At 45.0% G+C, this 12,271-nt stretch overlaps 1 protein-coding gene across 1 annotated transcript; it reads left to right on the forward strand.

Annotated features, from left to right (window-relative positions):
- The first annotated feature begins 4,883 nt into the window (after positions 1-4,883).
- APOLD1 (apolipoprotein L domain containing 1) lies at positions 4,884-9,877 on the forward strand. Its single transcript, XM_065844016.2, has 2 exons — positions 4,884-5,075; positions 7,280-9,877. The coding sequence occupies exon 2, from the start codon at positions 7,285-7,287 to the stop codon at positions 8,023-8,025; it is 741 nt and encodes a 246-aa protein (XP_065700088.1). The 5' UTR covers positions 4,884-5,075; positions 7,280-7,284; the 3' UTR covers positions 8,026-9,877.
- The last annotated feature ends 2,394 nt before the right edge of the window (positions 9,878-12,271 follow it).

Here is a 12,271-nt window from a genome sequence, read left to right on the forward strand (position 1 = left end):
GACCAGTAGCTTTTGAGCTTCCTGGGTAATCTCAGCCAGAATTTGATGAAGCAGTCAAGGTTTCAAAGACACTGACTTCTTGCAAGTTTAATGAAAATAAGTAATTTTGCAGGTGAGAAGAATTCAGACTCTTGTTTCCTCTGAGAGAAATGTTGCAACATGATCTCAGTTATCAAGAAGGCCAAAGGAAAAGAGCCACAAGAAACCAGGCTACCGAATTTCTGCTTTTCACCCAGCTACTAGGTTTCTTTGCAGTTCTGGAAATATGGTAATGATTCTCTATTCTCTACAGTGCCTGAGGGTACAGGTAGCCAGGCGTGTTCATTGTGGGTCTTCTGCTGCCACTGCTGAGACACTGAACAAAGAAAAGTCCTCCAGCAGCAGCAGTCTCAGCAAAACCTGTATGTGGCCACAGTCATGTCAGCTGTGCCACAGGCAAGGCTGGAGGCATATGGGCTCAGTGGAGAACTGGGCGGTTTTTTTGTGTGTCAGAGAGCCCTATGCCATACAGCCTGCACTGAAACATACACCTAAAGATGGCAAATGGCAGTATAAAGCTGGGCTGTTTAAGTCCATTGCAGAAATTCACTCCAAATAGATACTTGATCTCTGCAAGCACTGCTGGTAGTGTTTCAACAAGGCAATTTAGGATGGTATTTTTGTTACATGAATGCTTGTTCACAAGGCACGAACAGGCACTGTCAATGCACTTGGCTAATATCTTACTTAACTGGAACTAAGAAGATATGTTTCCATCTCACAGGCTGTCCTGTTCCACTCTGCCCTGCTCTTTTTAGCTTTCTCCAAACCCAGCTGAAGGCACACACACACACCAGTGACCAGAGCCCAGAGCAGTCTCTCTCATTCTGGAATGCTTTCAGAAAATTAATTTGGATCTACTGGTAAGATTACTAAAAGCTGATGCAGCCCTTTTTGTTCTAATTTGCTTTATTTCTTTTCTTTTTGGTCTATTCAGGTTCCCACAGAATCACAGAATCACAGAGTCACAGGATGTTAGGGATTGGAAGGGACTTCAAAAGATCATGTAGTCCAATCCCCCTGCCAGAGCAGGAACACCTAGATGAGGTTACACAGGAATGTGTCCAGGTGGGTTTTGAATGTGTCCAGAGAAGGAGACTCCACAAGCCCCCTGGGCAGCCTGTTCCAGTGTTCTGATACCCTTACTGAGAAGAAGTTTCTTCTCAAATTTAAGCGGAACCTCTTGCATTCCAGTTTGAACCCATTACCCCTTGTCCTATCACTGGTTGTCACCAAGAAGAGCCTGACTCCATCCTCATGACATTCACCCTTTACATATCTATAAACATTAATAAGGCCACCCCTAAGTCTCACATTGTTCAAGCTAAAGAGACCCAGCTCCCTCAGCCTTTCCTCATAAGGGAGATGCTCCACTCCCTTAATCATCTTTGTTGCCCTGTGCTGGGCTCTCTCCAGCAGTTCCCTGTCCTTCTTGAACTGAGAGGCCCAGAACCGGACACAATATTCCAGATGTGGTCTCGCCAGAGCAGAGTAGAGGGGAAGGAGAACCTCTCTCAACCTACTAACCACCCCCCTTCTAATACACCCCAAGATGCCATTGGCCTTCCTGGCCACACAGGCACAGTGCTGGCTCATGGTCATCCTGCTGTCCACCAGGACCCCCAGGTCCCTTTCCCCTGTGCTGCTCTCTAATACGTCATTCCCCAACTTATACTGAAAACTGGGGTTGTTCCTACCCAGATGCAAGACTCTACACTTTCCCTTGTTATATTTCATTAAATTTTTCCCCGCTCAACTCTCCAGCCTGTCCAGGTCTCACTGGATGGCAGCACAGCCTTCTGGTGTGTCAGCCACTCCTCCCAGCTTGCTGTGAAGAGTTAAGATCTGTCATCCATTCAATCAGCCACAGGAAAAACAAGAGAAGTAGTAAAAAAAAAGACACCTTTTAGCCCCAGGATCCAGCAGTTAAGGTTGAAAGTACCAAACATGACATAAATCCTCTGTTAAATAGAAGATACTTGAACGTAAATTTACTTAAATTTACTCAATTGTTTTATCAAAACAATGTTAATAAGGGAAGCGTGTCTTTGAAACTCCAGCTTCAGAAGTTACACATTTATATTCAAATGTAACATTGCAGTATCTCCAAACAGCTTCAGAATAAGCACTTCTGCTATATACCCCTTCTGCTGGAGAGAACAGGAACAGAAAGACCGATCCTTTCTGCCAAAATCCACTGGAAGGAAGAGAGCTGAGGCAATGAAACATCCTTCCTTCCCCTTGCTGGTCATCTGCTCCCACAAAATGCCTTCAGGGCAGATTTTGCATAGGTCTGGCTTCTGCCCATTTCAAGAGGATGTGGCTAGATAGGAAAGGGTGGAGCAGAGGGACCATTTTTGGCCAGGGTAGTTGCAAAACACCTGTTGTGCCCCTTCCACAAGAATGAAGACATGGCAGCAGTAGAGGGATTGGGTGAAAAGATGCAGCAGCCAGGATGGTGAGGTCCCCACCGGTTTGCAACACTGTCCAGTGAACGTCAGACCTACCCCACAAGTCCTGAGATCCCTGGTAGCTAAGACTTGCTCTAAACAGGCCCCTGGGACCTACTTGGTGACTTGGCAGATGCACTCACATCTGGGTGGGTGTGCTAGAGGCACTGAAAGGCTTTTAGTCCCTGGGAGGTGCTCAGAGAAGATGCTACTCTCCCGTCCTGATTCCATTCCCACCTGCTCACTTTTGCTGGAGGGGGTTGTTGTAATTATCAGTGGAAGAGAATACCAAAACTCTCACCGTAAGGATGCTTCTGAGAGTGTCAACAGGGGCTAAAATGAATCACAACATACTGCTGTAGGGCAGCTTCCTAGGGAATAATGTTTCTGGTTCTCATACACATTTATTTTAAAAAATAAAATTGATATCTGTAGTTCCTCATGGGATGTCCTTATTTTCTCAGTATGCATCTCATTAATGGAGTAGATTATGGGGAAACCTTCTCTTTGGATGGTGAAGGAGCCCAGGAATGATCTCTGTGAAAAATCACCTTAGCCCAAATCCGATATCATGTCTTGTGTGAAATGCAGGTCTCTCAATGGGCAAGAAACTCCACGAGGGGATACTATAAAATAAGTGAATTGTCTCTTCTGCACTGAAATCATGTCCTCACCCACACACTGAGCCTCACAGGGGTTTCTGATAACTTTTTGCAGCTGAATGTGTTGAAAGAAGACCACTGGGAAAGGAAGAACAACAAGCAAAACACTGTAATCTTCTCAGGCTCATTCTAGACATTTTTTAATTTTCTTTTCTTTGTTATTTCATTTTTACCAAAACTCACTGTTCTAACAAGGACATCTCTGCTGGAACAAGTCCTAATGTAGATGCAGTTACATAAAAAAAGTCTATTCTATTTGGGGATGTGTGAAAGAACTCTTATGTCTATCAACTGCAAACCTTCGCCAAGGCAGTTGGGCTCCAATTCAAGCACATGTTTGCTAAAACAAAGGGAAGGGCTAAAGTGCAATTTCCTTCAGTGTCAAAACTCACCTTCCTGTTAACGTGCAATATGTACAAAGTGTAACAGACCAAAATTGCTTATTTAAGCGTCTTCAAAACAATATTCTATCTTTTCAGTTCTGTGGCAGGTTGAAGTACCTCTTTAATGCTATTTATTTATTTGTTCATGTCCCATCTCATGGAGGTCCACCCTGACAATACAGTTGACATACTGTTTCACAGTCATTTTAAGATGATCTAAACCTGAGCCGTCATTGAAATGAACAATCCCAGCCTTCTCCTCTCCCTGTATTCTCTGTTCCTTCCTAGGATCAGCTCCAGCAATTGCGTGAATATACATCTCACACATTCAATAGTGAGGACTCAGAACTCAGTGACAGCTAGGTAGTTTTCAGACTAGCCAGACCAGGGGTACACCAGGGCACAATCGGAGGTTCCCTGTCGACAAACAGACCCAGAGAATAAGAATCCACCGAACAAGAAAGTAGATGACCCATCTTCAAGCACAGCTACTCTGAACAGATGCCCCTCACAGCACAGGTTGGAGTCAGTAAGGACACATGCTGCTTTGGTCTGAGGTGAGCGGCACCAGTCAGTGTCACCAAATAATCATTTTTTTTCTTGGAGCCATCCAAAGAATCTATCTTTGATTGAAGCTGTCCCTCACTCAGTGTGAAAGGCAGAGCCAGGAATGTCACTTAGGCTGTTCTTCCCCAACATCTTCATCACTTCCTCCCTCTGTCCACATCTGTACGTGGACACAACTGCCAGGCAACAGCAGGCAGCAAAAAAGAATCTCAATGACTCTTTCTTTCTAATCATTGATTGCTGGGCAGGCACCTTAGGAAAACAACATGATTGTTTCTCAACTATCATGGTGCATATGGTTAAGAAACAGAGCAAAACCACTCCTTTTGCAGGACGCTGTATAGTTTTATCTACTCAGAAGGAGAAGGGATGGGAATTCAGAGCAATCGTCTTGCTGCTTCCCTTTTATGGCGCGGAGCACAGCTCCAGCTTTCACACAGCACTGCTGTGCTCCAGCCAGTCACATACTCGATTGTCCCAAAGAGCTGGGATTTTAAAAGTACACCAGCCATGAATGAAGTAGCTGGCTGGCTGATGCTCCACTGGCTCGAGACGTGTGATGGGGGGAAACTTCAGTCGTCAAGCAATTGGCGGCTTCAGCAGAGAGTACAGTCAGTTGCTATTTCAGGGAAAGGAAAGGCAATGGTTCCCTTGGGGGAATGACTGCACTAGCTCAGTGCCAGGAATAGGCTGAGATTTTTTTTTACAATTTTTTTCCCCCTACACTTCAGGAAAAGCGAACACACAATGTTCATTCGCAGGGGTCGTTTCCTGAACATGATGTGTGCTCGCTGTCCTGCAGGTCATTTTCCAGTGTGTCACATCCTTCTGCACAAGGGAGAGCAGGAAATGGCAAACTCCCAGTATGAGGCAAAGCATTCCCATCGCAGCAATTGGTCCACAGGAGCTATAAATTGGTCTCCTCCAGAAACAGATCAAAACTTGTCTTTGGGGAGGTCTGCTGGAAACTAAAGGTAAGTTTGAACCGGTATTTTTGGAGTCTCTCTGAGTACTGTATTAGGAAAGCATCTGCAAGTTTTGGACTAATGTATACCTTTATTGTCGGGGATATTTTTTCTCTAAGAGCAAGAGTTGTTGGGGTTTGTTTTTTTGTTTATTTTTGTTTTGTTTTTTGTTTATGGTGACATAAATCAATGTATACAAGAGACATGCATCACTTTATGATTTATGCTATATATTGGTTTATGCTATATATTCTACTAACTGCAGGGAGATGGCCACTGTTATTAGCTGAGACTGTTCTCAGCAAGCAAATCTTCAGAACAAATTGTTAAGAGGCTACAGGAATCGATATATTTAATGATCATCATATTGATCTGTCGTTGAGTTATTCATGAAATGCTCATTGTTCATTTAAATGCCAGTATGCATTTAGTTTAGTGTTAGTCCTTGTGCTTTCAGTTTCATCTCTGACTATAATTTAAAAAATCAGAGGACACTGCCTCCAGCTACTAAAAGCTCAATGTACTAAGTGGCACAAATGGTGCGATGATACCAAGAAAGACTGGGGTTGTTTTTCTGAAGGGCACAGAGGAACGTCCTAAGGGATTCTGCATGAAATGGATTAAGACAAATAGAAGGGAGAAAAATTACAGTGAGAATTATTTTCATACACACTTTAGAATGGAAAGACCCTTATTGGTAGGAGGTTTCCTCCTGAAACATAGGGATTCTGCAGAATGAAAGCCCCAAGGATCCTAACTATATAGTATGCCTGTGAGAGGGACTGGGCACCTCCAGTTCACACAGTACTGAAGACTTAGAAAAAGTGGCTGCAGCAATGTATAGTTTTGCTTAGTTGGCTCTGGGACAGGGTCTGTCTGCTACAGAGCCTTCTGTTGGCCATGAGGGCATTATGGACTGCAAACAGCTGTTTAGCTCTGTGTCTAGACCTTGTTAGGTGCAGAGGCAGCACAGCCTTGTGCACAGTGCAGTATTGTGGAGCACAAAAGCTCTGCTCCCACTAGACAACTGGTGATGCTACATCACTCCTGTTGCCTCTTTCGCCTCAGTTGCCCTATATGTAAGCAGGATTAAGGATGCTGCCTTCCTTTGTAATGCACTTTGCAGCTCTAGAGTAACCTTCAAATTGGAACATTTCTTTCTACCCTTGTGACAAAAAGCAGAGAAAGCAAAGAGAGATCACCTAGCACCAAAAGCCTGTAGATTCACCCTCTAGAAGGAAAGACATTTTCTGCTGTCTTGCCATGAGAGGTTGCCATAGCCAACAGTTTTCAAGCCTTTTCTATTCACAGCACCCCCTGTATTTCCTCTGTTCTCTCATGCTCAAGGGAGTAGGCGCTGAAGGTGGGCTTACTTTTCTGGTGTGCCCTTCATGAACCTTTTAAACAAGGTCCATAGGTCTCCCTGTCACTGGGGATCCATCACCAGAGGTTAGACTAAGAGCCACAGAACAATGATTCCCGTCTTTGTCCAGATCCTGACGCCAGGTTACAATAGGAAAAAAATGTGGCAGGTCCTTGAGTTGCTTAGGCATAAAGAAAGGAAGGATGTTCACAATACCCGTCTGAGGCATCAATGAGCTTCTCACCTCCTAGATGGAATAGCCAGACCTTGACTCCCCTCGGCAGCTTCCCTCTGTCCTCCTTTAATGGGAAATGACCCCTAAATAGCAACTTGGGCTGAGTAGCTTTCACCTCCTCAGAGCCTGGTCTTTCTTGTGAAAGATGCCCTTGAATATTGCAGATCCTCTGAATGCCATCATGAGGACAACACATTAGTTCCGGCAGCATTTCTACTCTGGGCACTAAGTCATTTAATCTCAAAGGAATTTCTGTCCACAAGGTTGGAAGAGACGTTTTGTGTCTTCACAGAGGTAATAACAACAGTACCTCTGACCCCAGCCCTTAAGATATTTTAGTTTTCTCAGGGAACAAGAAAAACATTTAAAAGTCACTCTGTTTGAAAGTTACAGTGGAAAATGGTAATTAAATGTCCATATGTGTATGTGCACGTGTGTGTGTGTGTACGTGAGTGTGTACATGTGTGCAGAGAGCAAACCTTTCATGTAGCTGGGTGAAGGAAAAAAAAATTGGCTGGATGCCATCCCTGGAAGGGTGGTCCAGATCTAGTATGTTTCATGTTTGTTGGTTTTTTTAACATAAATTCCAACCTATTTTATTCTGTTTCTGGACAGAAGCCATGGAGAGAAATGGTGCTGCCTTTCCCCAAACACTAGACCCCACGCACCACTTCCACATAGAGCTACTGGATCAGAGACGGAAGCTGCGTGGCCAAATTGCTCACCTTCACAAAGTAGCTCGTAAACTCAACAAGCTCCGCAAAAGGTCTCTGGTTGCCAACATCAGTGGGAGCACCCTGACTGCTGCAGGAGCAGTCACAGCCATCGTGGGGCTGTCCCTCAGCCCGGCGACGCTGGGGGCCTCTCTCCTGGCGTCGGCTGTGGGTCTGGGTCTGGCCACTGCTGGGGGGGCCATCAGCGTCAGCTCCGATCTGTCCTTAGTGCTCTGCAATTCCCGAGAGGTGAGGAAGGTGCAGGAAATTGCAATGACTTGTCGGAAACAGATGAGGGAAATCCTCGGCTGTCTGGAGTTCCTCCGACGGGGGCAGGGCCCGGGGGACCCCACGCTGCGCCAGTCAGAGAAGAGAGCCTCCATCTCCTTGTACAACTCCGTCTGTTTCATGGTCTTCTGCGGCTCCCACAGCTTCCTTGTGCCAGAATACACAAAGGAGGTCACAAAAGTGAGCCAGGCTGTGCTGAAGGCCAAAATCCAGAAGCTGGCTGCCAACCTTGAGACCTGCACCAGGGCAATGGATGAAGTCTGTGAACTTCTTGAATCTAGGACAGAGTTTTCCCCACAGACAAGGAGGCTCAACTTGGGTGCTAAAACCGCTGCTGAGACCCCAAGAGCATCCAGCTGAAACAGTGTTTGCCACTTAATTAAAACTGGGCTTGGAGACTTTACAGTATTAATTGTCACTGTTAGTACTGTTACCTGTTCCTGTTGTAATACTGGTGCTCACCCACACAGGTGTGCACATCTCTCGCATGCCTTATTTATATCTGAACACAAACTCCTTCACGATAGGAAGCTAAAGCTTACGCATGTACATACCCCCCATCACCTCACAGCTGCCACTTGATTCAAGCTGGAGGTTACGATGGAGACATGGACTTTTGACTACACAGCAGCAGATCCCAGAACCTGCAGGCAGGGTTATGCGGATGTTCCTTAGACCCATGTTTCCCCAGCCATCTCCCCATCTCTGCTTCCCGAAGGCAGCAGAAAGAAGTGGGTCAGGAGGCTGATTGAATCCCTGCAGTCCTGGTGCTGACCTTGGACTGTAAATAACTTACCAACTTATGAATATTAGAAGCACTGGGGTACTCTCAAAAAGCCAATAGCTGCCAATTCCAGTAGAGTACAGCCCCATTACAAAGGTACATCTGGAAAGGCTGTTGAACAAAGCAGCTCCAGATATGACAGACTGTATGGAGGGCTCATCATCCCAGGGCGAAACAGTGGGGCCAGAAATTGTTAACCCTTCTGAAGAAAACTCTCCAGGCTGAGAACTGTGATGTTTGTTTTCTATTTATTTACATAGGATTATTTTACGTTTTTTAATATTGTATTTAAAGATGTATATTTTTTTTCTTTTAAAAAGGAGGACTCCAGAGGAATGCAGCTATTCTTAGAGGCAAAGCAAGTCTGTGGCATGTGAGAGCAAGTTGCCTGTTCTTTGGCTGTGAGGGAGGGCAAGTCCCTGTAGGAGAAGGAAAATATGACCTGAATGCTGGTAGATATAAAATAGATTAAACATGGTCAACCAGTGACAGATCTTAGGAACCAAAACAGGGAGAAGGACACATCAGTGACTCTAGTACCATAGCCTGCCTTTGGTGACTGGTGGAAGAAAGCAGTTGTACCTCTGGTAGCAGGGATGGAAGCGAATGTTGGTGTTACTGGTCTGAGCTAGAGCCCAGCTGTGACGGGAGCACACCTGGTGGATATGTTGCTCTCCATGCAGTTAAGCAGCCTGTGAGACCCACAGAGTTTTGTCTGTGAGGGTGGAGGCAGCATACATGGAGACCTACACATACTCCTAGCAATGCTTCCCAGATAAGGCTTTGTGTTAGCAAAACATATACTGGTACTAGTACTCTGGAGGGGTGCAGAGGAGTAGGATGATTCAGTGACAGAGCACTTACAAAACAGGAAGGACTGGGACCCTGTTTCAAGTGACTGTTCTGCTAAATATGTCCTTTGTGATTTTTGATCCCTCGGTGTCTCTCCTCTGTCTAAAAACAGGGATAGTAGCACTTCCCTACCTCACAAGGATGTTTCTGGAACAAATATTGCAAATGCTCAAGTACTGTGATGATGGGGATCTTGTCAGTACCTCAAAGTGGTACAAGGAAGAGACCCCGGAAACTGTCTTGAGACAACTAGAGGGGTTAATGCCGGGCTAATTCCACCTCCACAAGTATGCTTCAGTGGTAAGGGAAACTTCCCTGCAGATGCATGAATCAAAATGATCAGAAAACCCACTCTAATTCTGTAACACTGAGCCGACTTTTAGGAAGGGCAACGCTCTGTCTCACAAAGCTTGAATCCTTGTCCTTTTTCTCTCCTCATGACATCAACATTTGTTTTTGCACATAAGAACAAAAGCTTTGGTCCCTTAGAATGTGACTCAGATGATTGTAATGCCCATGCCTGTTTGCCAGAAATGAGCAAGTACACTGCTGATTCGATTAAATGAATATGAAGCACTTCTGTGTCAGTGTCTCTCTGTATATTTGCATACGATCACATTTGTTCCCTCTGGCTGACCCTGGTTGATTTCATGCTCCAGGCACTGGAGCCAAGGATTCGATGGTAGAAAATGGATGTGTTCAAAATGGGAGGGTGAGAAGTGAGGTCATTAGTTCTGTACCACACAGGTGGCATTTGGGTATGAGTGTATATGTTTATGTCTCTGTGAGTGCATACCCTGGTATGCACATTAGCCCATGTACAGTGTGCAAACATGGAGGTGCACGTGTGTGAGCACAGAAGTGTGGTTTTGGAATGTGAACTGCACACTATGCAAAGGCAGACACGATGCTAAATTTATCTTAGTAATCCAGTATAGCCCAGCTAACCCTACCAGATGAGTTATGACTTCATCATACTTCTGAGATGGCTGGTTTTACCATCACAGAGAAAGCTATACAACTTACGTAGTTCTCCTACCACCTCTTCAGTTTTCTAGTAACGCAGCTTTGTCCACATGCCCAAACACAGGGAACAACATAGGGAAAGCAACAGATCTGAATGGACTGATCTGACTGGCAGAAGGATCTGACTTCAGTAGTCCGGAGCTCCATGAGGGCTTGTTTGCTCTGCTCAGCACAGCACAGCCCTGCACTGCAATCACAGTCACTGTTTCAGCAGCTGGAACAAATCAGAAACTTTTCCTTCTGTTCTCAGCCACACAGGCAAAAAACCTCCTGCTTCAGTCCTGTTTTTCCCTAGATTAACTCTTCACTGAAGGTCAGGATTTGGGTCGTTGTGCAGTGCTGCTGTGCAAGTGTACTGAGCCCAATATACCACGATTTTCTGGACAGGTCTCAGCTACTCTCCTCTCCAGGTTTGTTTGCTAGGAATGCAACTGGAGGCCCAGGCAGAGAGTGGGACCCGCAGGCTGGAAGATCTGTAACCCTATACAAGACACAGGAGCTGTGTGAGTTAGCTGCAAGCTCTTGGACATCTTCTAAGGCAGGTGGTCCTATGAATCCAAGTCTGCGCCCTCATACTTCAACTTCGTTAATCTAGGACCTAATAGGCAGGGTAGGAGCTGGTTGGATCCTTCTTTCCAGTTCCAGGCATTCTGTTCTGTTTCACCCATGCAGCCAGCACTGGTCTCATGGGACACCCTGGAGAAACAGTTTGGGAGTTGTGTTGGCAGAGATCTACCATATTTGGGTGGAAGATTCAATTTCTACTGTTTTTTTCTCCCTGAAACAGCTCACTGATGGGTCAGATAAGCACCAGGGTTAGTACCAAGAAAGCACCAGAAGCAACTGTGTCATGTCCTTCTGCACAAAGCTGGGACAGGGGTGGACCTACTCCAGTATTGCCTTAGTTCCAATATTGTGACTCCCTTAGAATTACAAGCAACATTTGGCAGAAGTGCTTTGATAAGCATATTTTTTTATTTTTTATTATTTTTCTTTCTTCTTTCTTTTTTTTTTTTTTCTTTCCTAGCAGTTATGTTATTTTCCCTTCAAATTAAATGTGTTGGTGGAACCCTTCCTTTGGTTGCTCAGCGAAGTGGGGGCAAAGGTCCATGTGTGATTTGATGTTTAGCCTGGACTGGCAGATATGAAGCCTGGCCTCCTGAGGCCATTTTTACTCCCCTTTTATTGAAACAGTTGAAGAGAGGAGTGTTTCAATGGTGAAGCAGGAATACAAACATAATTTTAACACAAAGTCCCCCAGCATGTTTTGAAAGCATAATAAAAGATGCTTATGGCAAAGGAATCTGAATACAGTCAGGGAGTCAGGATATCCCAGTAACCTCTTTCTGGGCATCCCAGTGAGTAGACAGGACCATTTCTCATTAACTGTGACCTATTATACACACTGTCCATCTTGTCTTATTATGTATCCTTTATGAAACAGTTGGTATTAGCTGCAGTAAAATTTGTCTGCTGGTTGGTCCCACCCTGTCCCCTCTAAGGAAGACTGAGCTTGTATCATGCAGTAGGGTTAGGAACATAACTGGTCAAAAGCAAAGTCTAAAAACCTGGGAGTTAAGTTTTCTAAACCCAGTATATCTGCAGTGTCCTGTGCTGAAAAGCACAAAAAGGGAATCACCATTTAGAAGTGAGTGCTTTCCAACAGCAGTTTAGGACAGGAGGGAACTTTTGTTCAAATACATCTACTGACAAAAGGGAATTACCCAAACTGGATTTTCACCAGTATAAATTGTTCCAGCCTGCTCCCCGTGAATACAGAACATACTATATTATATGGACAATGAGTTCAACAAAGAATCACTAGCAGTGACTTCCTGTCACATCCCTGACTCCATTTCCTGAGGCATCCCAGTGGCCCTTACAAGGGTTCATGTCTAAGTACTGGCCAGGCTTAACCTTCAGCCCTAACAATATATAGCAAGC

This window comes from Patagioenas fasciata, chromosome 1, assembly GCF_037038585.1.
Source record: "Patagioenas fasciata isolate bPatFas1 chromosome 1, bPatFas1.hap1, whole genome shotgun sequence".
In the NCBI taxonomy this organism is placed as follows: domain Eukaryota; kingdom Metazoa; phylum Chordata; class Aves; order Columbiformes; family Columbidae; genus Patagioenas; species Patagioenas fasciata.

Coding starts and splice junctions, on each gene's coding strand:
- APOLD1 (XM_065844016.2), top strand. CDS start 7,285: ATGGAGAGAAATGGTGCTGCCTTTCCCCAAACACTAGACCCCACGCAC.